General features: G+C 38.3%; 1 protein-coding gene, 1 long non-coding RNA gene and 1 pseudogene across 16 annotated transcripts in view; 1 reads left to right on the top strand and 2 right to left on the bottom strand.

The window, feature by feature from the left end:
* Positions 1-124: 124 nt before the first annotated feature.
* LOC140638099 (uncharacterized) lies at positions 125-1,107 on the top strand. Its single transcript, XR_012035282.1, has 2 exons — positions 125-314; positions 423-1,107. It is a non-coding gene; the product is annotated as an uncharacterized lncRNA (long non-coding RNA).
* A 2,865-nt stretch (positions 1,108-3,972) lies between these two features.
* Positions 3,973-4,638, bottom strand: LOC140639170 (proline-rich protein 11 pseudogene; annotated as a pseudogene).
* A 1,836-nt stretch (positions 4,639-6,474) lies between these two features.
* LOC140638096 (transcription initiation factor TFIID subunit 13) overlaps positions 6,475-25,021 on the bottom strand; it is a 92,345-nt gene continuing 73,798 nt past the window's right edge. For all 15 annotated transcript variants that reach the window (XM_072834810.1, XM_072834809.1, XM_072834808.1 and 12 more), the window contains 7 exons: positions 24,335-24,410; positions 22,434-22,591; positions 19,687-19,856; positions 19,063-19,233; positions 17,817-17,952; positions 10,694-10,908; positions 6,475-7,834 (listed from right to left, as the gene is read on the bottom strand). In XM_072834810.1, coding sequence (XP_072690911.1) covers positions 7,692-7,834; positions 10,694-10,908; positions 17,817-17,952; positions 19,063-19,233; positions 19,687-19,856; positions 22,434-22,591; positions 24,335-24,410 — 1,069 coding nt within the window. In that variant the 3' untranslated portion in view covers positions 6,475-7,691. The remainder of the gene's footprint in view (positions 7,835-10,693; positions 10,909-17,816; positions 17,953-19,062; positions 19,234-19,686; positions 19,857-22,433; positions 22,592-24,334; positions 24,411-25,021) is intronic.

A 25,021-nucleotide genomic window follows, 5' to 3' on the forward strand; every position in this document is an offset into this window, starting at 1 on the left:
GGGGCGCCGAGGGGCGGGGCGGGGCGCCGAGGGGCGGGGCGGGGCGCCGAGGGGCGGGGCGGGGCGCCGAGGGGCGGGGCGGGGCGCCGAGGGGCGGGGCGGGGCGCCGAGGGGCGGGGCGGGGCGCCGAGGGGCGGGGCGGGGCGCCGAGGGGCGGCGGGCGGCGGCCGGGTTGTCCCGCTGGGAGCTGCTGAGCCGCCCGCCGGCAAGCCTTACGAGGAGGCCGAATGTTCACGAGCGCGAAGCACGTTTTCTTAGTGTTGATTTGTTTTGTGATCCGAATGTGTGACCTGTGCAGTCATTACTTAAGCAGGGTATAGTGAGGGACTCCGGTGGTCTTACATGGTGGGGGGGGGGACTACACATTGTGCTGTAGTCTGGAAATAATAAATTTTGTTTTGTTTTTGGCCTTGCAATTTCAGGAAACTCTCCAAGGAGGAACTGCTGAGTCATACACACCAGGAGGAAATGAGAAGCGTGCGCAAGAGTGGCGACAAATGTAGAAGTCTGTCAGAATTCGGTGTATACTGTCGTGCGCTGGCGTGTACATGTGGCTCGTTACGGTCTTTAAGTCAAAATACAGAGGACGTGAAGTTCACCGTCGTAACCGTGTGCAGGCAGCCAGTTCGGGGTCGTCCAGGGCATGCGTGTGGCCCCAGCCGTCCCCGCAGCTCCTTCCCCCGGCGACACTGAGCCACCAGCCCGTTTAAACGCCTGTTCAGCACCCGCCTCCCCTCTTCCCTGGTTGTTTCGTGTCTCACAAATTCGACAAAACTAGGAACCTAAGGAGACTCATAAGGTACTTGTCTTTTGTGGCTGGCTGATTTTACTTAGCATGACGTTGGTACTGCGGCTCGCCCATACTGTGGCATAGAAATTCCCTTTTTATAGGCTAAATAACATTTCAGGGCAGCCCGGAGGGGGGGGGGGGGCGCGCTCACTGGTTTAACCCCGCCTGCAGCCCAGGGCCTGATCCTGGGGCCTCTGGATCGAGTCCCGCGTCGGGCTCCCTGCGTGGGGCCTGCTTCTCCCTCTGCCTATGTCTCTGCACCCCCCTCTCTCTCTCTCTCTGTCTCTCTAATAAATAAATAAAATCTTTAAAATCAATCAATCTTCATTGTACTGCGTACCGCGGTTTATCGATTGATGTGTTGGCGGACTTCTTGGCTGCTGGCACCTTGTGGCTCTTGTGAGTGATGCTGCCCTGAACCTGAATGTGCGGATCTCTTCAATCCCTGCGTGCAGGTTTTTGGGGTATATATCCAGAAGTGGGATTGATAGGTCATATGGTACTTCTGTTTTTAATTTTTTTAAAACCACTATGCTGTGTCTACAGTGGCTGAAACTTTTGTTATAGGATTGGCAACCTTTATTGAAGCCATAGCATGTACAGGATTCTCAAATGGAAACAATATAAAACCTGCCATAAAAGTTAGTAAAAGATGCAAGGTAGACCACCTTTTAATACTGTTACAATGGCAATAACAGCTTTACAAGTATTTGTAGGATTTCTATAGCATCTTTTTTATCCTGTAGCATTTTTATGAACTATTATTCCATAAGAAGCATCAAATCATCACATCATTTAAATTGAGACAGTACAATGTGGTTTATTAATATTTCAAACGCTATAAGTGCCTCATAAAATGTTGTTACAAATACTTAAATGTTCTATTCTCAGTGATCATTCCCTTTGTTCTTATATAAATGTAGCTCCTGGTTTTTAAAAACTAGAATCAGACATGTTTCTTCATTATCTGTTTAATTTTCATTCATAAATGTGTCGTGAACATAAATATGGGTCTCATAAAAACAAAACATCATCCACAGGCCTGTTTTCCGGTCCCGTGACTTCCCACAACCCTATTTGGCCTCTCGAACAGTATTTATCTGTGGAAAAACAGATATTTCTGGGGAGTTTCTAAAATATCTTTTTTAGCCTATGCTAACCAGGGGATATTTCAAGGATATCATAGAAGTAGCTGCTTCCTGTCAGGCTAGAAGTTCAGCGAGGACCTAAAACTCCTTGGTTCCCATCCATAAGGCTCTGCCATCCTTCCTGGAACTGCAGTGGAGGTCATCAGCATCAAAGCGAATCCTGCACCTTCAGTCACATGCACCCTAATGACAGTCCCCCTTCCACGTCAGTGATGGCGATCCTGGCTGAAGCTATAGGACGGTCCACTGCTACATACATAGATCTGATTGACTGGGGATGCCCAGAAACACTTTGCAATTTTGCAAAGATCTAAGAGAGTTGCCAAATAAAATACAGAATGCCTACTTAAATAAATTTTGATTTCAGATAAATACTGAATATTTTTTTAGCATGACTATGTCCCATGCAATATTTGGGAGATACTTTGGGACAGACTAAAAGAAACCATTCATTGTTTGATGGGACATAGCTATACTTAAAAGTTATTTGTTGTTTACCTGAAATACAAATTTGATTGAGTGTCATGTACTTATAATTGCTAAACCTGGCAACCCTGGACTGGCCGGGAAGAACAAAAATCCAAAGAGGAGTGTATTATTGCTGTTATTGAATCCACAGGCTGTTGAGGACAGGGAATTAGGCCTCACGGTGAATCAGCTATGGATTTCAGAGAATCCTTTGGGGCACTGTGGAAAATACAGGGTTCATGTGAAGTCCTCATGAAATATATTTAGCTGCATGAAAAAAATATTTATTTTGAGAGCGAGCAAATGAGTGTGGAGAGGGCCAGAGAGAGAGAATCTTTTAAGCAGACTCCCCACTGAGCATGGAGTCTGATGCGGAACTGAACCCCACAGTCCATGAGATCATGACCTGAGCCGAAAACAAGAGTTGGACACTTAACCGAGTCACCCCCGTGACCCACCAGTTTATTAATGTCCTAGCTGCACCTATTGAGTACAAATTAGCTACCTAGTTAAATTTGAACAACCTCTCCAACCTAAGTTGGGTAATTCCAGGATAGACACCACTTTGGGGATTGCATTTTCCCATCTATTCTCTTTTTGATCATGCAAACTAAAAAAAAATCCAAATACTCAATACCACAGTATAAATGGGCTCCAAACATACTTTAATTCTTCAAATGGAATTATATATTAGAGGCAGCCGCGATGGCCCAGTGGTTTGGCGCTGCCTTCAGCCCGGGGTGTGATCCTGGATACCCGGGATCGAGTCCCACATCGGGCTCCCTGCGTGGAGCCTGCTTCTCCCTCTGCCTGTGTCTCTGCCTCTCTCTTTCTCTCTCTCTCTGTGTGTGTGTCTGTCATGAAGAAATACATAAAATCTTTAAAAAAAAAAAGGAATTATATATTAGGATAATTATTTATAAAGGCCTACTACATTAAAAAAAAAAGTTGGGGTGATTTTATCTATCTTACAGACCATCACATGCAGTCAGGATAGGGTAGGTGTCAGTTTTGTTCAACAAATCTGCTTGTAGAAAGTGGCAGGGTTTGAGTTGGGCTTCTGGGGTGAGCATACTGAAATTTCTCCTCCAGGCCCAGGTCATTACTGGAGTCAGCCTAGCTCCTGTTTCCAAATTTTCTTTATCGGAAAGTGAGGTTCCACCTGTGCTCCTCTCTATAGTGACTTTTCTACATAGTTTCTGCAGATCTATCTGGCTTTTTACCAGGAGTAATTAAGACATTTGTAAGTTGAGTTGGTAACACTTTGGAATTGGGTTTTAGGATAACACACTGCAGGTCAGAGACAGTTAATGAGTGGATGCTATGCTTTTGGTGATGGTACAAATTTCTTCAAAACCGTGTGTTCTGGGACCCCTGGGTGGCTCAGCGGTTGAGCGTCTGCCTTTGGCTCAGGGTGTGATCCTGGAGTCCCGGGATCGAGTCCCACATCAGGCTCCCTGCATGGAGCCTGCTTCTCCCTCTCTCTGTGTTTCTGCCTCTGTCTCTCATGAATAAATAAAATCTTAAAAAAAAAAAAAAAACCCGTGTATTCTTTTAGTTAGATCTTTAACTTGTCTGCATGGGTCCGTCTTTTTTTAATGATCCAGGCTGAAATGCTTTAGTACAATCAGGATTTCTGGGCAGCGAAGATGCTATAGGTGATGGAGGTACAGGCAGAGAGGGGGCGGGGGGGAGTGGAGGCAGTAATGGCTGAGGAGGAAGGTGAGTTGCTGGCTGTGGCAGGATGGGAGATGGTTTAGAACACAGGCAGGCACATTTGGAAGTTTCCCACTTATGTGACACATTTGGCCACAACTTGGACAGCATGAGTTTTCTGTGATGGTTTTCAATGCCTCCTGGAGTTTGCATAATTCACTTTCCAAAATGCAAAACTGTTTTAGACTGTGAAGTTCTTGGCGGCAATAATGGGGTGGAAAGGTGAGGTCTTTCAATATGCCTAAACTCTGGCCGTGCAGTTCTGGCATCAGCTGTATATAGATCACACTTTATTTGTCTTAAGTTTTTTTGTATCTTTGATAGTGGGAAATTTGAAGTTCTGGTTTGATCTTAGCCAGCTTCTGCTAAGGAGTGTTATCTGTTGAAGGAATAGCCACTATTTTTAGTGAGGGTGATGGAGGGGGAGGGGTAACTAGCTTGAAGTGAGAGGCTTATTTTTTTTTAATAATCTTTTCACTTTGGCTTTCAGCTTTTTTCTTGTTTGAACTTGGGCATTATCGAAGTCTAAGAGCCTGGGGATTAGATGGAGTTAGGGTAGCGGCCTCTTTCTTGCCATAGTGGCTACGCCCTTTTATATTGCCACCAATAATACACAAGAGTTTCGATTTCTCCACATCCTTGCCAATACGTATTATCTTGTGTCTTTGATAACGGCCACCCTAGTGGTTGTGAGGTGGTATCTCACTGTGGTTTTTATTTTCATTTCCCTAATGATTAGTAGTGTTAAGCATCTTTTCATGTGCTTATTGGTCATTTGTCTATCTTCTTTGAAGAATTTTTTTTTTAGACTTTATATATTTGAGAGAGACAGAGAGAGAATGAGGAGAGAGAGAGAGAATCTGAAGCAGACTCTATACTGAACACAGAGCCCAATGCGGGGCTCCATCCCACAACCACAAGATCGTGACCTGAGCCAAAACAGAGTTGGACTCTTAACTGACTGAGCCACCCAGGCGCCCTGGAGAAATGTTTCAAATGCTTTGCCCATCTTTTAATCGGGTTGGTCTTTGGGTTGTTTTTGAGCTGTAATTCTTATATATTCTGGATATTAATCCTTTATCAGATATATGACTTGCAAATACTTTCTCCCATTTTGTGGGTTGCATTTTCTGTGTATTATATCCTTTGGCTTATTACAACTAAAAATATTTAAAAATACAGGCACCTGGGGGGCTCAGTGGTTGAGCATCTGCCTTTTGCTCAGGTCATGATCCCAGGGTTCTGGGATTGAGTCCCACATCAGGCTCCCTGCAGTGAGCTTGCTTCTCCCTCTGCCTATGTCTCTGCCTCTCTGTCTCTGATGAATAAATAAAATCTTCTTAAAATTTGTTAAAAAATAAATTTTCAATCAGACCTCTGACACTTCTGTGGAAAGGAGCTAAGAATTTCTGCAACTCCTTATCCCTACTCTCCTTCTCCATACCCCCACTGAGAAGGGTTCAAAGAACATAGATACTTCAGTTCTCTTACCTTTTCATATGACCCTCCAAGAATCTATTAACCTCCATGGAGAAGACAGTATGGAGGCATGTGAAAACTAACATATGTAAACAGATATGTATTAAATTATGTAATATAGTGATTATATTTCTAGTGATTATTATCTAATGTACTCCAAAATGAATTCCATACCCCATATACAGGAGGATCTTAAAGTTCTCTCCTTGAAAGTGGAATAATTTTATGAACATTTTTTTTTTTTACCATGAAGTTGCGCTGGTCTATATCAAGAAATGCTTTTTCCTAGTTTTAAACTTAACACTAATGACCTGCTGTAATGTCTAGAATGTATGAAATTGAGCATGAAAGTAAACTGAAGAGACTGTGGCATACATTTAGCAGAATTTCCCTCTGCAAAGGTAGGAAAACTGTGTACCTACTGAATATATACAACTAATGGGATTTCTTTTTTTTTTTTTTTTTCTAAAGCACTCAGTTCAACATATTTTTAATCTAACTTACAATTTATATATTTTGCTGGGCTTTTTATTAATCAGCTTTCACTTTTCCAGAATGGAAAGTCCCCCAGGTCCTGAATAAAAGAGACAAGAGACACACAAAGGTTAAGCAGTTGCCCAAGTAAAAAGTAAGTTAGTAGAACAACTTTATTTATTTTAGTAATCTCCACACCCAACATGGGGCTCGAGCTTACAACCCTGAGCTCAAGAGTCACACACTCCACCAACTGAGCCAGCAAGGCGCCCCAGTTGAACTTTAGAAAGAAATTTAAGAAACTAATTGTGGGATTCCCCCCCTGGACCACACCACCTGCAAGTAAACTGGAACAAAAAAAATTCTAAATTGAAAGTCACAGACACTGAGGAACAGGAATACTTTCAGGTGTCAAGAGGTCTTTATTGAAATAATAGCACAGTTACACTTCTAATACCCTTTCCACTTGTATACAATAGATTAAAAATGCTTGCTACACACAGTGCACAGACAGTTCAATAATTAGAACCAACTCAACTGCATTTAAAATAAATAGCCTATTTAATAATTTAAAGTAAAATTACTGTACAATATGAAAATAAAGATACATAAATGTTAGATCTACAATGCCATAGGAATAAAATCATTATTCTGCATCACACAAAACAGTGCAAGGAACAAATTCAAATAAGCTTTTGGAGTGCAAAGTTAAAATTTTTCCATTTTAAATTATCATGCAGACATAGCATTTCAAACCATGCTATAGTCTATGGCAATGTTTTTAATTTTTAAGAGGATAAATGCCAGCCAGTAAATTTACTGTACCATCGAGTGTTGCATCACATAACGCTGCTGCTCTGCTTCTACAGTACAGTTTAGAAGGGAGGTATCTTGTTGCATTCAAAACATTGAAATTAACAAGTTTCTGAAGCAAACATATTTATTTACCTTTTAAGCCTGAAGCAAAATAATGTGACAAAATAGTAATTCTATCCCTGGGTTTAAGAAAAAAAGAAAACGCCAATACCACGTAATGAACTAAGAAGCAGTTTTCCATCCATCTTTAAATTCCATAATAATCCTTAGTGAAAATAACCATGTAATTTTTGAGAGACATAGAAAATTCTGACCTCTAGCTGACAAGTGGTATAATATCATGGGACTGTGAGAAAAGTAATTTCTGAACACCTATGTTTAATCTGTGTAGAACTTGGTTGCATTACATGTAATAATATGCTTAAAGTATAGTTCAATTTCAGTGTGTATATAAAACTGTTATTTAGGCAAAGACCAAGGAATGCATTTAATACTAAACCGTAAACACATCGTCCACCTTGACTTGGAGTGCACACTGACAACGTAAGAGCTCTTCCGCAGACTTTGGCAACAAGACTACATACAGCAGGTCACAGCAGCACGAGCTCACATGGAAGACTGAAACCACTGCAGAATAACACCACCCAACAGTTCCTATCAAAGGGATACACGTTAAGAAGGGGCCTCCTCGTGCTAAGCCACTTTTCCGATCAGCTATGTTCTTCAAAATTGTTAATTTTCACAACTCAGTAGTCTTAAGTCTCTGTGCTTTCACTGCATAGACTGACACAGGGTATACTCTATCCATTGTATGTCCAGAGGGTTACAGTTCTGTCTGCAGAGGATGACAGGAAGGAAAGATCCTGGGTGTGCCACCTGCACTGAATCACTTTGTCCTTGTGCTCCCCCACCACCATGATAGGAAGTTGTTTCGTGAGATCTCCTAAATTAAAAAGAGAGACACTGATTTACAATACAAAATAAGCATATGCATAGATTTCACAGACTTCCTGGTACCTGAAGGCATTACAGTATACCAAGTCCTAAACTACATTAATACATTTAAAGGTTTAAACAGGGAAAAATTATTAAATACCTAATTATGTCAGTAGTATTCAGTAAAATATACACAGCAACACTGACATAGCTGCCACTGTCTCCTTGAAACTCTCTTAGCTTGACTTCTCCATGACTTTGGTGCCCCTGCACCCTGGTCTCCTTTGCTGGTTTGCTGCTCCTTTCCCAGGAGGCAGCCTTCAGATTTCCCGTTTCCTTTACACCCACTTCCTATGAAATTGCATCTAGTACCATGGTATCATGGCCATTTGTATACTTATGACTCACACATTTCACCCCTAACCTTGACTTCTCACCTGAGCTCCAGACCACTGTCCAAATAGCTATTCGACATCTCACTTGACTGCCTGATAGTCATCCTAATTTGTTTAAACCAAACTCTTGCTTGCCCAAACCTGCTCCTCTTCTTCCTCCTATGTATCTTAATTAATGACACCATCTGGTTCCTCATGCCAAAAACCTAGGAGTCAGCACTCCCCTCACTCCCTAAATTTAAACCAAACATATAAAAATACATCCCAAGTTCAGTCACTTCTTATCACCCCACATCTACCACTCTAATCCAAGCTACCATCATTCCTCACCTGAACTGTTCCAATAGCCTCCTCACTGATATTTACACTTATAATCCATTCTCCCTACATAACTCAAAATTATCTTTTAAACAGATACCAATAGATATCAGATGACTCCCTATTTTGAATATTCCAAAGAATTCCCATTATGCTTTTTATAAATGTCTACAAAACCCTGCCGCTAGTTTCTTCTGTCTTTCCCTTCCTTAGTTCTCTAAGTCCCAGCCACATTAGCTTCTTGCAGTGTCATGACCATGCTGAATTCACTCTTGCCTCAGCACCTTTCCACTCGCTATGGTCTCCTCCTGGGGTCCTAACCTACCTTGTGCCTTCTCATCACTCAAGTCTCTGCACAAATGGCACTTCCCTAGAGAGACCATCTCAAGCCTGCCTAAAATAGCCTTCCCCACTCTCTCCCACACAGTCACTCTCTCCCACCTTGCTGATTTTTTAATAGCATTTACCAATACTTGAAGTTACACCATTTATTGGTTTACTTTTTATTTACCTCCACAATGTAAGCTCAATCAAGGAGGAAGTTACCTGTCTTATTCATCTCTCTGTCACTAGTTGATACAAAATAAATATTTGCTTACTAACTTATTAAAAATAAAACTAGATGCTGAAGAAATAATTATACAGATTATACCCTAAGTTTTTAAAAGTAGAAGCAAATAGTACATAATGCATATTTTAACATCTATCATCATTGAACTCAAAATGATTCAGTGTATTAAATGTTGATTCTTTCAAATATTTTAGAAATACTTAACAAAATAACCTATTCACTTGATTTAACTATTTGCTATAATTCACATCAATACGGCACCAGTAATTTGTTCTGTAAATACTATAAAACTAAAATTTGAAAATGTTATAAAGTTGATTACACCAGATTAACAACAACAAAAAGATCCAAATAGCCATAAAAATCCTAGAAGAGAGCACAGGCAGTAATTTCTCTGACATTAGCAGTAGCAACATTTTTCTAGATATGTCTTCTAAGGCAAAGGAAACGAAAACAAAAACAAACTATTGGGAACTACAACAAAATAAAAAGCTTCTGCACAGAAAGAGAATCAACAAAACAAAAACACAACCTATGGAATGGGAGATGATATTTGCAAATGACATATGTGATAAAGGGTCAGAATCCAAAATACCTAAAGAAGTTATACAACTGAACACTAAAAAAACAACCCAATTAAAAGTGGGCAGATGACATGAACTGACATGCCTCCAAAGAAGACATTCAGACAGCCAACAGACACATGAAAAGATGCTCAACATCACCCGGCATCAGGGAAATACAAATCAAAACCTTAATGAGATATTACCTCATACCTGTCAGAATGGTAAATTAAAAACACAAGAAACAACAAGTGTTGGTGAGGATTGGAGAAAAAAGAAAGGAACCATCGTGCACTGTTAGTGGGAACACAAACTGGTGCAGCCACTGTGGAAAACAGTATGGAGGTTCCCCAAAAAATTAAAAATAGAACTACCATATGATCCAGTAATTCCATTATTGGGTATTTACCCAAAGAATACAAAAACAGTAATTCAAAAAAATATATATGCACCCTTATTTTTATTGTAGCATTATTTACAATAGCCATGATATGCAAGCAACCCAAATACCAATCAACAGATGAATAGATACATAAGATGTGGTATAGACACACACAACGGAATATTACTCAGCCAGGAAAAAGAATGAAATCTTGCCATTTGCAACAACATGGATGGAGGGTATAATGCTAAGTGAAATCAGTCAGGGAAATACAAATACCATATGATTTCACTTATTGTGGAATTTAAGAAATAAAACAAAGAAAAAAAGAGAAATGAAAAACCAGACTCTTAGTTGTAGAGAACAAACTGATGGTTACCAGAGGGAAGATAGGTGGGGGGATGGGTGAAATAGATGAAGGAGATTAAGAGTACAACTATCTTGAAGAGCACCAGTTAATGTACAGAATTTTTGAATCATTATACTGTATACCTCAAACTAATACAACACTGTACGTTAATTATACTGAAATTTCAAAAATAAAGTTTTAAAAAAGTTGTATGTAGATTTAAAAGAGAGAGAGAGAGATCTGAAATAGGAGAGACTACAAACACGGAAAGAGGTCAATTTCCCTCACCTTGTAGGTCTGTCACCTTTATTTTCATATCATAGGATCCTGTCAGCAGGTAGTGAGCTCCAGGAGAGAATCGAACAGAGCGAACATCACTGGAATGAGGGTGATAACTTTGTACCATTCTTCCTCCTCTTATGTCATATAACATGCAGCTAGAATCTTCTTGTCCTGTGGCTAAGAGACGGCCACTGGGATCGACAGCTACAGAGGCCACTGCACTACCTGTATAGAACAAAGAATACAAGTTTCATATGGAAAAATCAATATAGCTATGATTATGAACATAATCAACAGCTAATTTTGTTCATTATGTTCACTGAACCGTACAGGAAAAATTAATGTACCTTATCAAAACTGTTAAGGAAAAGTCCAACTTAGCATTCAACCAATAACAATTGCATCCTTTTTTAGAGACAAAGTATGAAGCAAGATCCTGTGAGAAATGAGAAAGTCCGTTTTTTGGTCACTTGAGGAACTCTCTGGAACACCGTTACTTATAGTACAATAGTGCAACAGATGAGCTACTTTTCCTAAGGCAGTGCTATCACTGCTGGGTAAGTATCCAGAATACTCCCATAACCAGCTTAAAGTCTAGTTAGGGGAACAAGAAATTAAAATAATAAAATGTTTTAGGACACAGTGTAGGAAATGTATTTAGGCAACACACCAATAACAGCCAGTAGAAATCAGATGAAAATAAATGCTGAGTCCACAGGCTGCAGCCCTAAATCTAGACCGTACAATTTCAATGAAGGCAATAACGCCCCCCCACCCAGGGGATGCAAAATGGTTCCCAGGAGACAAAAAAAAAAACTTAAATATTAACAATAGTTTGTAGCCCTCCAAAGATGAACTACTACTCCATCCAACAAAATCTATTCCTAGTATTTAATTTCTCTGGTTAGGAAAAAATTTAATTTTGCTTTTCTCTTTGCGTGGGGGTAGGATGCTTGCAATAATGAAAATAAAATTGAAGAGCACTGCTCTGGGCATGGTAAAGAGTCTGCACTTTTTTTTTTTTTAAGATTTTATTTATTTATTCATGAGAGACCGAGAGGCAGAGACATAGGCAGAGGAAGAAGCAGGCTCCATGTAGGGAGCTTGATGCAGGACTCAATCCCGAGACTCCAGGATCATGCCCCAGGCAGAAGGCAGGTGCTAATAAACTGCTGAGCCACCCAGGTGTTCCTCTTTAAACCATGTTATACTTTAACTTTGGCGACAATGCAAACTAAACTTTAACAAATCAATGATAATATACTCAAATATAAAAACAGAATTATACATGTGTGCATACTCCAGAATCAAGTTTGCTAGAACGAATCATATCTGGTTTGAATCAAAGTATAGAAAAAGATCCATGTAGAAACTAAAAAAAAACAATAGGGGATCCCTGGGTGGCGTAGCTGTTTGGCGCCTGCCTTTGGCCCAGGGCGCGATCCTGGAGACCCGGGATCAAATCCCACATCAGGCTCCTGGTGCATGGAGCCTGCTTCTCCCTCTGCCTGTGTCTCTGCCTCTCTCTCTCTCTCTCTCTGTGACTATCATAAATAAATAAATAAAAAAATTTGAAAAAAAAAAATAATAAAAAATAAAAAAAAACAATAGGACAGATCAAACTAGGAGCTAGTTCTTTGAAAAAAAATGAGTAAAACCGATTAACTTCTAGCCAGCTTTATCAAGAAAAAAAAAAAGAAAAAAGGAGTCAAATAAATAAAATCACAAATAAGAAAGGAGAAATAATAACCAACACTACAGAAATGCAAACAATTTTAAGAGAATATTATGAAAGACTATATGCCAACAATTGGACAACCTAGAAGAAATGGACAAATTTCTAGAAATGTAAACTACCAGAAAAGGAACAGGAAAAAATAGAAAATTTGAACAGATCAATAACCAGCAAGGAAACTGAATCAGTAATCAAAAAACTCCGAACAAACAAAAGTCCAGGACCAGATGACTCCACAGGAGAACTCTATTTACTTACTTACTTAATGAAAGAATAAGTTAGGTTTTTTTTTCTTCTTCAAATTGTTATTTAAATTCCAGTTAGTTAACATACAGTGTACATTAGTTTCAACTACAGAATCTAGTGATTCATCACTTACTTATAACACCCAATGCTCATGACAAGTGCCCTCCTTAGTACCAATCACCCCTTTAGCCCATCCCCGCACCCACCTCCCATCTCGTAACCCTAAGTCTGTTCTCTATAGTTAAGAGTCTGTTTCTGGGTTTGCCTCTCTCTCTCTCTCTTTTTTTTTTTTTTTTTTTACACCTATGTTCATCTATTTTGTTTCTTAAATTTCTTATATGAGTGGATTTATATGGTATTTATCCTTCTCTGACTACTTATTTCACTTAGCATAATATTCTCTAGTTCCATCCACATTGTTGCAAATGGCAAGATTTCATTTTTTTATGGCTGAATAATATGCCATTGTATATATGTACATCCTGTTTATCCATTCAGTCAATGGACATTTGGGCTCTTTCCATATTTTGACTATTGTTGATAGTTCTGCTATAAGCACTGGGGTGCATGTATCCCTTTGAATCCATATTTTTGTATCCTTTGGATAAATACCTAGCAGTGCAACATTTAAAGAAGAGTTAGGACCTATTCTCAAACTATTCCAAAAAAACAGAAAAAGGAAGGGAAAACTTCCAAAAATTCATTCTATGAGGCCAGCATTATCCTGATACTAAAACCAGACAGACACCACTAAAAAAGAGAACTACAGGCCAATATCCCTGATGAACAGAGATGCAAAAGCCCTCAACAAAATACTAGCAAACTGAATCCAATACATTAAAAAATCATTCACCACAACCAAGTGGGTTTTATTCCTGGGTTGCAAGTGTGGTTCAATTTTCATAAATCCATTTGATGTGATACATTGTATCAATAAGAGAAAGGAGAAGAACCATAATATGATCATTTCAATGGACACAGAAAAAGCATCTGACAAAGTACAACACCCATTCATGATAAAAACCCTCAACAAAGTAGGTTTAGAAAGAACATACTTCAACATAATAAGGGCCATTTACGAAAAATCTACAGCTAACATCATCCTTAATGGGGAAAAACTGAGAGGTTTTCCTCTAAGGTCAGGAAAAAGGCAAGGATATTCACTCTTACCACTTACCACTTTTATTCAACATAGTACTGGAAGTCCTATCTATAGCAGTCAGACAACAGAAAGAAAAGACATCCAAATCATTAAGGAAGACATAAAACTTTCACTATTTGCAGATGATTATATATATATCTACCTATATATAGGTATCTATCTATATACCTATATATCTATATACCTATATAGATACCTATCTATCTATATAAAAGATATAGATTTTTTTTTAAAAATTCCAAAAACCTGCTAGAACTAATAAACAGATTTATTTAAGTCACAGGATACAAAATCAATGTACAGAAATCTGTTGCATTTCTATACACCAATGATGAAGCAGCAGAAAGAGAAATTAAACCTACCAAAGAGGTGAAAGATCTGTGCTCTGAAAACTATAAAACACTGATAAAAGAAACTGAAGAGGACACAAAGAAATGGAAACACATTCCATGCTTAAGGATTGGAAGGACAAATATTGTTTGTTTGTTTTTGTTTTTTTTTTTTTTGTTTTTTTGTTTTAATTTTTATTTATTTATGGTAGTCACACAGAGAGAAAGAGAGAGAGGCAGAGACACAAGCAGAGGGAGAAGCAGGCTCCATGCAGGGAACCTGATGCGGGACTCGATCCTGGGTCTCCAGGATCACACCCCAGGCTGCAGGCGGCGCTAAACCGCTGCACCACCGGGGCTGCCGGAAGGACAAATATTGTTAAAAATGTTAAAGTGTCTACACCACCCAAAGCAATCTACACATTTAATGTAATCACTATCAAAATACCAACAGCACTTTTCACAGAACTTTAAAAAATTTTCTAAAATTTGTATGAAATCACAAAAGACTCCAAACTGCCAGAGTAACCTTGAAAAAGGAAAGCAAAGCTGGAGGTATCACAATTCTGGGCTTCAGGTTATGTAACAAAGCTGTAGTCAGCAAACAGTATGGTACTGGCACAAAAACAAGCACATAGATTAACAGAACAGAATAGAACCCACAACTACAAGGTCAATTAATCTTTGACAAAACAGGAAAGAATATCCAATGGGGAAAAAGACAGTATATACTCAACAAATGGTGTTGGGAAAACTGGACAGCAACAGGCAAAAGAATGAAATTGGACCAGTTTCTTATGCCATACAGAAAAATAAATTGAAAATGGATTAAAGATGGGCAGCCCCGGTGGCGCAGCGGTTTAGCGCCGCCTGCAGCCCAGGGTGTGATCTGGAGACCCTGGATCAAGTCCCACTTCGGGCTCTTTGCATGGAGCCTGCTTCTCCCTCTGCCTGTGTCTCTGCCTCTCTCTCTCTCTGCATCTCTATGAATAAATAAATAAAATCTTAAAAAAAAAAAAGAAAAGAAAATGGATTAAAGACCTAAATGTGAGAACATAAAAATCCTAGAAGAGAACACAGACAGTAACTTCTTTGACATTGGCCAAAGCAACTTTTTTCTAGACAGGTCTCCTGAAGCAAGGGAAACCGAAGTAAAAATAAACTACTGAGACTTTATCAAAATAAAAAGCATCTGCACAGTGAAGCAAACAATCACAGAACTAAAAGGCAACCCACAGGATAGGAGAAGATATTTGCAAATGACATATCTGATAAAGGATTAGTATCCAAAATATATAAAGTACTTACACAACTCAAAATTTAAAAAACAGATAATCCAATTAAAAATGGACAGAGACATGAATAGACATTTCTCTAAATAAGTCAAACAGAGGCTAAAAGATAAATGAAAAGATGTTCATCATCACTTACTATCAGAGAAATGTAAATAATGAGATATCACCTCACACCTGTCAGAGTGGCTAAAATCAACAACACAAGAAACAAGTGTTGGCAAGGAGAAGCCTCTTCCACTGTTGGTGAGAATGCAAACTAGTGCAGCCACTCTAGAAAACAGTATGGAGGTTCCTCAAAAAGTTAAAGATAGTGCAATTGCTGCATTGTAGGGTAGTTCTACTAGGTATTTACCCAAAGAACACAAAAACACTAATTCAAAAGGATATATGCATATAAAATATATTTATAGCAGCATTATTTACAATAGCCAAATTATGGAAGTAGCCAATTGGACTTCCAGTTATGGAAGGTGTCCACTAATTGATGAATGGATATAGAAAATGTGGGGTGTGTGTACATAAATGTAATGAAATATTATTCAACCATAAGATAGAATGAAATCTTAGCTTTTGCAATGACGTGGATGGAGCTAGAGAGTATAATGCTGAGTGAAGTAAGTCAGAAAAAGACAAATACCACATGATTTTCACTCATATGTGGAATTTAAGAAACAAAATGAGCACAGAGAATAAAAAGAGAGAAATCAAGAAACACACTCTTAATTAGAGACAGCAAACTGATGGTTAGCAGAGGTGAGGCAGGTAGGGGAGATAGGTTAAATAGGTGACAAGGATTAAGGAATGCACTTGTTATGATGAGCACTGGGTGATGTATGTAAGTGCTGAATCACCCTATTGTACACCTGAAACTAACATAACACTGCATGTTAACTGACTGGAATTAAAATAAAAACTTAAAAATAAAAACCCAGAGCACTGAGTGAGCCTCAAATGAAACACTCAGCAATATTCACTGAGTTAACGCCAGTCCCCAGTAAGCTGTATATTGTGTGATGCTAATTCAATGGCACCTCTAGTCAAAGTTTTATTAAAATAGTAAGTAAAATATTCCTAAAAAAAAAAAAAAAAAAGGCCATGAAAGTCAAGAGAATAAACAAAGCATCAAAATAAAACAAAACCATCACCAAAAAGCAGGAATAAAAGGTGTTTCACTTGGAAGAGTGCCATAGAATTGCTATTAAAAACTACAAAGGAAAAAAAAACAAAAAAACTACAAAGGCAGAAAAAGGACCCTAAAATAAAGACAATAGTAAAATACTGCATCACTCTTAGATACCAGCATTTAAAACTGTTTAAAATAGTAGAATACTGCATCACTCTCAGATACCAACATCTATGATACAACACAAAGAGCAGTACCCTCAGTTTACACAGAACAATCCAGGTGTATACTGTTAGGTTTAAAATGTGAGGCATGTATTATAACTACCATTTCTGTGTGCATGTGTATGTATGTTTCAAGACAACAGATGGGCAGCCCGCATGGCTCAGTGGTTTAGCGCTGCTTTCCGCCCAGGGCACGATCCTGGAGACCCAGGATTGAGTCCCGCATCAGGCTCCCTGCATGGAGCCTGTTTCTCCCTCTGTGTCTCTGCCTCTCTCTCTCTCTCTCTCTCTCTCTCTGTGTGTCTCTCATGAATAAATAAATAAAATCTTTAAAAATAATAATAATAAATAAAGACAACAGATTATGATATATACAAACTTCTTGATTATACTAACAGATTTTGTATAGAAGAATAAATAAGAAACTCGTCCCTTAGGGAAAGACACCAAAGAAAAGGAGTGACTTCAAAGAAATTGACTTTGTTCAATTTCAATTTCTCTGCTGCATATTTATTTAAAAAAATATTTTAAGGTAGGAGGTTTTTTTTTAAGATTTTATTTATTTATTCATGAGAGACACAGAGAGGAAGAGAGGCAGAGACAGAAGCAGAGGGAGAAGCAGGGGGAGAAGCAGCCCCCCCTCCCCAAGGAGCCCGATGCGGAACTCAATCCCGAATCCCAGGATCATGCCCTGAGCCAAAGGCAGACACTCAACCACTGAGCCACCCAGGTATCCCTAAAGGTATAAGTTCTAAAACAGCCCTGCCATGTAATAATTGGGGCATGATACTTAATCTCCCTGGGCCTCAGTTTCCTAAGCTGAATTTTATTTTTACAAAGAAAGTAACAGATGAAAAGTATTTTGAAAGAATTTAAGATAATCAATAAAATACCACGCATTTATTTTACTATTTGTTCCTTTTTTTTTTTTAACATAGGTGTTGCAGGGGAGAGGAAGCAAGTGCATTTTATAAAGTTTCTTTCTCACATAAATTCATTTAAATTCCAGAAAAACCTACCAGTTCCATGGAATGTTGTCCCAACAACACGAACACAGCTTGGTACTCGAAGATCCCAAAATCTAACAGTCTTATCTTGGGAACCAGATGCAATCATCCAGCCACTCCAGGTATAAAGTGCTAAAATATGCCCTATAAAAGATCATATACTCAGTTATTACTGTGGAACAGTGCTCTTCCTAAACACATTCAAAGCTAGGCACTCCTTACATGTGATGATCTGGTTAATCAAGTATACTAGCTGGTAGAGATTTTCCACATATATCAAATACATCGGCAATTTTCAAAAAACTAAAATTCAGTAAAATGTACAATGTGAAAACCATACTAAACAATCTTTTTTGTGATTCAGTATTTCAGGATATCGTAATTAGTACTGAAAAAAATATTATCATTTGAAATCATGGCAAATGATGGCAAAGCACTGGATCATGGGGTTAGAACAGTGGCTTTGCAAGAGACAGAACTGAGGTTGTATCTCAGTTCTGCCATATTTAGCTATAAGATACTGGCCAAGCCTTACCTTTTCAAATTTCATTTCATGTGTAAGATACAGATAAAACTTTATGCCTTAAAAGGTTGTAGTGAGGATTAAATTAAGAAATTATGTGTATAAACAAAGGATTTAGCATACCAGGGAAATGTTATTTATCATTACTATGTTGTACCCAAGTTTGTCCCAATATTTTTTTTATTTTTAAAAATTTTTTATTTATTTATGATAGTCACACACAGAGAGAGAGAGAGGCAGAGACACAGACAGAGGGAGAAGCAGGCTCCATGCACTGGGAGCCTGACGTGGGATTCGATCCTGGGTCTCCAGGATCGCGCCCTGGGCCAAAGGCAAGCGCCAAACCGCTGCGCCACCCAGGGATCCCCCAATTTAAATTTTTAAAATAAAAATTTCCTGTCTTGAAGAAGTCCCTTTTTTTTTTTAGATTTTATTTATTTATTCATGAGAAACACAGAGATAGAGATAGAGAGAGACAGAGAGAGAGCGAGCGCACGCGCGCAAGAGCGGCAGAGGAAGAAGCAGGCTCCGTGCAGGGAGCCCGACGCAGGACTCGATCCCAGGTTTCCAGGATCAGGCCCTGGGCTGAAGGCAGCACTAAACCGCTGAGCCACCCGGGCTGCCTGAAGAAGTCCCTTTTGATAAAATATACCCCATTACTGAAAATGCAGTGGTGGGGGGGAAGCACAGGCTGAACAAAAAGATAAGTAGCATCTGAGACTATTGCATACCTGTATGTCCACTCAGAGCATGCAGGCCCTGTCCTCTTTGACAATCAGTTGTATAAATGTTACAATCCCCTGCTCCAGCACTTATCAAAATGGCTCCACCACTTTCTGGGCCTTCCATAAATGCCAAGTCTCTAATTGTCCCATCATGCATACTAAATTCCAGATCCGGTCCTGAAACAACAATAAGAATTTAAAAAAAAGATGCTGCTCAACTTACTGTGATAATTTGAGATTGCCAAACTGTCTCAAAACTAAGCAAGAATAATGGAAGAGATGTGGTTTACATTTTCATTTAGGGATTAATACTATAATCAATCTCACTTTACTGAGCAAAGAACTTTAAGAAATCAAAATACTGATTCAGTTATCATCATCCCTAAAACAAAGCTATGGAGTTACCTTCTCTTTTATCCCAAAGAAAATGAAAGAGAAGACAGGTACTCTCTGGAACATATTCATTAATGCATTGCTGGTAGTTGAATGCAACTAAGCAATTATAATATAAAAAACTCTTAAGACTATATTCTTAGATTAAATTGAAAGTAATACAGAGATATATCAAAGATACAACATAGAACATTAAGAATACATTGGTTAGCCACTGCTTACATACTTGGGACCTACCTGTTGCATTACAAGTCTCTGCATTGAAGGGCAGCACTTTGACATATTTGTCATTTGATCCTGTTGCTAACAGCTGTCCACAAGGACTCCAGGCCACACAGTAAATGGATCCTTTATGATGTTTATTCCTTTTAAAACGTACCACTGGCTGCTTAGGGATGTCACATGCACTAAAAACAAAAATTACAGAAAGACATTTCAATTTCTTGCGTGTTTAAATTAATGAAGTTCTGTATTATAGTTGTTCTTGAGGGAGGGAACAAAAAAGTATCAGACAACATGCCAATAATAATTAAAAATTCATGGAAAGAATTTAAAGCATATTTAAAACCCAAAAGTAGGGCACATAGGTGGCTCAGTTAGTTAAGCATCTGCCTTCGGCTCAGGTCATGATCCCAGGGTCCTAGGATTGAGCCTCACATCAGGCTCTGTGTTGAGATTGCTTCTTCTTCTCCTTTTCCCTCTCCCACTCCCCCTGCTTGTGTCTCTCTCTGTAAAATAAATAAATAAAAATCTTTAAAATCTTTAAATCTGGGATCCCCGGGCAGCTCAGCAGTTTGGTGCCTGCCTTTGGCCCAGGGTGTGATCCTGGGATCAAGTCCTGTATCGGACTCCCTGCGTGGAGCCTGCTTCTCCCTCTGCCTGTGTCTCTGCCTCTCTCTCTCTCTCTGTGTCCCTCATGAGTGAATAAATAAATCATAAATAAATAAATATAAATAAATTCTTTTAAAAAATAATTTTTAAAAATCCAGAAGTAAAATTATGAAGTATTTTTAGACTAACCTCTTATTTCAGATCACATAGCAAACAAGACTTTTTCTTTTTAAGATTTTATTTATCTGTTTGACAGAGAGAGAAAATGAGCACACAAGCAGGAGGAGCATCAGGGAGAGGGAGAGGAAGAAGCAGGGTCCCCATGAAGCAGGGAGCCCAATGCAGGGCTTGATCCCAGGACCCTGGATCATAACCTGAGCCAAAGGCAGATGCTTAACTGGCTAAGCCACCCAGGCACCTCAAAATTATTTTTTTAAGAAGTCTCCATTTCACACATTTTTCCTGGATTTTAACTCAGAAACCTAGAAGAATGAAAAAAGAGCTTCTAATCCTTCCAAATTCAAAAAGTTCAAAAAAACATTTATTAAATACGTAAGATGAGCAACTAACTAGGGCTGAGGGAAGGCAAGAGATGAATAAAAAATAAGAGGCAAGAATTCTTTCTAGAGTTTAAAATCTGGCAAGGGTTGATATTGTGACTATCTGCATACAATAAGGCAGGTAGGTATAAATGTTCTGAGTTCAGTACAAAGTACTTAGGCCTTAACAGACAGGGATAATTTTTACAGTATTCTGATGATGGCAGAAGAATAGTTCTAGTGAAGATAAAATATTGTAGGGAAAGTGCCAGCTGAATGTGCAGTACAGGAAACAGACTGTGGGGTAGCAGGAAGAAGCCCAGGGCTTCCAGAATGGAAACTAAGCAGATGGACACCATAGTAGGTGAAGAGCTCCAGGCATGGCTGTAGAAGGTCCTGAATGCCATGTTCCTCAGGAGTTTGGCCTTCAATGGAGTCAAATATTGGTTTAAAAGAGTAATAGTATCTTATCTGCATATTAAAACACAGACTAATATTAGGGTACTAAAAATTTTATTAGATATGGTAACACCAGATCTATATAAGAAAATGTATACGTTTTTGTAGATTCATCCTAAATGGTGAAATAATATATCTAGGATTTATATCTAGGAAATACTTTAGCAAACAAATAAAAAGATGAAGCAAATATGACAAAAATCTTGACAATTACTGCATTTCAGCGTACTAATCTCTATTTTTGTACACGTTCAAAAAGTTTCATAATTAAAAACAGAAAAAGAAGACTGATTAATTGCCAATACCTAGAAGGTGCTTAATATTCATCTAGAAAATAGATCAAAAGATTCCCTTTTCAGTTGCCTATTTAATTCATGGCCTAATCAAAACATTTTATGACAAAAATTTATAAAATTAACCTGTGGGCGACCACAGACTAGCTGGAGTAACTGAACCAAACCAGGCCTGGACTTGCGTCCCTCATTCACTCAAAAGGCTCGGAGCCTAAAGGGTGAATAGTTGGTTGATGATTTAGAAAGGGCTTGAGCAATGGTTCTCAGGGCTCGCTTGTACGTGATCGCCCACATAACACAACAGATACAACTTATTCTGGCCTGGTCATAAATGTAAATAAGGGTCTGTGCTGTCCTTGCTGGTCTGTTTACCATATCTAATATTCCTTTGAAGTATACACATCTGGATCAACAAGCTTATCTATTTACCAGGGTCTTCTGGCACCCGTGAGTCTGTCTTGCATGCTGAGAAAGGGAAACTTTGTGGAGGGTTTCACAAACATGCTAAAAATAGACACCTTCTTAGATTTGTTTTACTCATACTATAAAATGTTGTAAAACCTTGAATAAAGCTGACGCTACTTGGACATCATCCACTGTGTCCCTCCTGTCCCCATCTTTTTACTTTTATTTTCCTCATCCCCTTATCCTCAGGACCCTAATCGTGTTGCCACAGCGCGCGCAACATTAACCAATGATTCTTAAGTATATTTCTTAAGCACTGAAAATAAAAGTTTAAAAGCTTCATAAAAAGAAAAGAAATAAAAATGAAACACTACTGAATGGCAATCCTGAAAAAGGAACCAATATAGCTAAATTAAAAACTAAAGCAAGAATGACAGTACAAACCATCTATCCTTACCTTGGATCAATTACTTCTGGATAGGCACATACTCTCAGAGTTTTTGAATTTGAACCTACAGCATATAAGCCACCACCTGGATGAAAAGCTACTGCTCTAACAGCTTGTGTGTCTTCTAGGGTATTAATACAAACAAATTGCTTTTTTGATTTGTCATCCTGTAGAAAGAATAAATATAAAAGTCATCCTATGAAAAAAATGAATTTGAAAAAATTCATCTTTAGCCCATTTTAAACTCATTTGAACTCTATTATTCACTTTACATTCACTATCTACAATCACATATGCTTTTAAATGGCAAATTCAAATTAACCCAGTTTTTCTACTTTTTTGCTGCCCATTGCTTAACTAAGTTCAGAGAACTCATAAATGTTCACATTTTTCTTTGCTATGACAAAACATAAGAATATGCATTCTCATATTTATCTTTAACTATCAAGAAAAAAATAGCTCACATATATAATTCTTATAAAATTAACAGAATGTCATTTGTGTTTCTAAAAGTAGGAAGAAAAGACTATAACTCGACCCACTTGGGTGGGGGGATAGTTTACCATTATCTCCAGCAATGAATACTTTAATATTTCAAACTGAAATTGTAAAATACCATTTTAAAATTGTAAAAGTGATTTTAATCAGACCATTTAATTTAAATCTCATTTTTATTTTAAACTGTCAACCTGTCCTATTCTGAAAAAGGCAAGTCGAAGAAGTTCTATATAAAAGCTTTTGTGACTCTTGCTATTAGAATCTATTGGAAACTACTATGCTACCATGACAATGGACTGGACCTGGAACAGGGACCTCGAGACTCGGTGTGGTCAATAGATCTAACCAAATCCTGCCTTTGGGAAGTATGAGTGTCAAGTACACACACAAAGGCAAATGACTTCAGCTCTAGGACCCACAGGGACTACATCAATGAAGAGATTATGCCTCTCACTACACAAACTTTTATGTATTCATACAATAAATACATCCTCATGGGGGAATTGGGGGGAAATCTGATAGGTCATACTATGTCTAATTTATGTAACTGAATTCTTATTCATTTGAAATTATTCGATTAGAAATGCTACATTTCCCATTAACCCGCGTACAAGAAATGTGACTGCCAAATGAACAGCATTGGTAGATAAAAGAAAAATAGGAATGACTAATTAAGTGCCCTATAGCATAATATAATAATTATTAAGGGTTGCTTTAGAACAGATGTGGCAGTCACCAATCAACTTTATTTGTTGTTCTTCGGTGTGTTTAAATTTTTTTAAAAACTTCTTGCTATTTTTAAAATCGATTCAACATAGAAATCTACAGTCCTACAATTTCTTGAAAATAAAAGAAATGGAAACACTAGATAAGTATATTTCTTTGTGCAAAGGACAAATATTTTTATGTGCTTATCACAATAGTCAATTTCATTCGTTTATGTTACCTATTTGGCTCTATAACCATCTGAAATAATGGCTTTGTTTATGGGGTAAAACTTGAACTAAAGAAAATAAGATAGAATGAAGCTGAAGTTTAGGGAAGGATGTTTGGTTCTAAAGCAAAAAAAAAAAAAAAAAAAAAAAAAAAAAAAGAGCTGCACTGATGAGAAGCCCAAAGGAAAAACCGATAATATCTGAACAAATTAACCATAGGGTTCAGAGACTAGTGCTTAACTCATGAGCCAAGATTTGCTACTAGGCCATTAAAATGAATACTTTCAAATATTTTCAACGTTTTCTGAGACAACTTCTTCGCTTACCCAGTGAAAGCTCAACTACCTTGAGGCAAATAATATCATTAAAAATAATGATTATTTCTAAAAATGGTTCTTTCTATGAATTGAGAATTCTTAGCAAAATCTGCAAGTATAAATAAAAATAATGATGAAACCTCCTTCCTTAAAGTATTACCTCTTCCCCTCTTGATCTTGACAGATTCCCTGAAGAATCTCCAAGAGCTGGCTTACTGACCGAATGTTCTGATGAGCTGTGTGAATAGAAATTCAAATAAAGTTTACTCTGAATATAAAACAGAAACTAAGTTTATCCTTTCAATCTCTAACATTGATTTTTTTTTTGGCAAATGACCCACACTGACCCCAATCAAAGTAACTCTCTGATGCCATTTATTAAGAGGCTCTGGGATTCAGTGACGCCAAGCGTAGTTGTAAGGAGGGAGAAGCCATTCTGGAAAGGAGATGAAGTTAAGGTCCACAAGTTTTTTTTTTTGTTTTTTTTTTAAAATTTATTTATGATAGTCACACGGAGAGAGAAAGAGAGGCAGAGACATAGGCAGAGGGAGAAGCAGGCTCCATGCACTGGGAGCCCGACGTGGGATTCGATCCCGGGTCTCCAGGATCGCGCCCTGGGCCAAAGGCAGGCGCCAAACTGCTGCACCACCCAGGGATCCCGGTCCACAAGTTTTATAGTAAGATGTCAAGTAGCTTTCACCTGCTGAGTTCTAGAAGCCTGGATGCTATGGTTAAATGTTACCCCAGGCAGGAACTTGGATTGCTCTTTAGGAAAATTATCTGGCCCAAGAGAAAAGACTAATAGAAACTGACAGTTGAGAGTCTTCAATAAAACAGTGTTTCCCCT

The sequence above is a fragment of the Canis lupus genome, chromosome 8, assembly GCF_048164855.1.
Source record: "Canis lupus baileyi chromosome 8, mCanLup2.hap1, whole genome shotgun sequence".
Classification (NCBI taxonomy): Eukaryota; Metazoa; Chordata; class Mammalia; order Carnivora; family Canidae; genus Canis; species Canis lupus.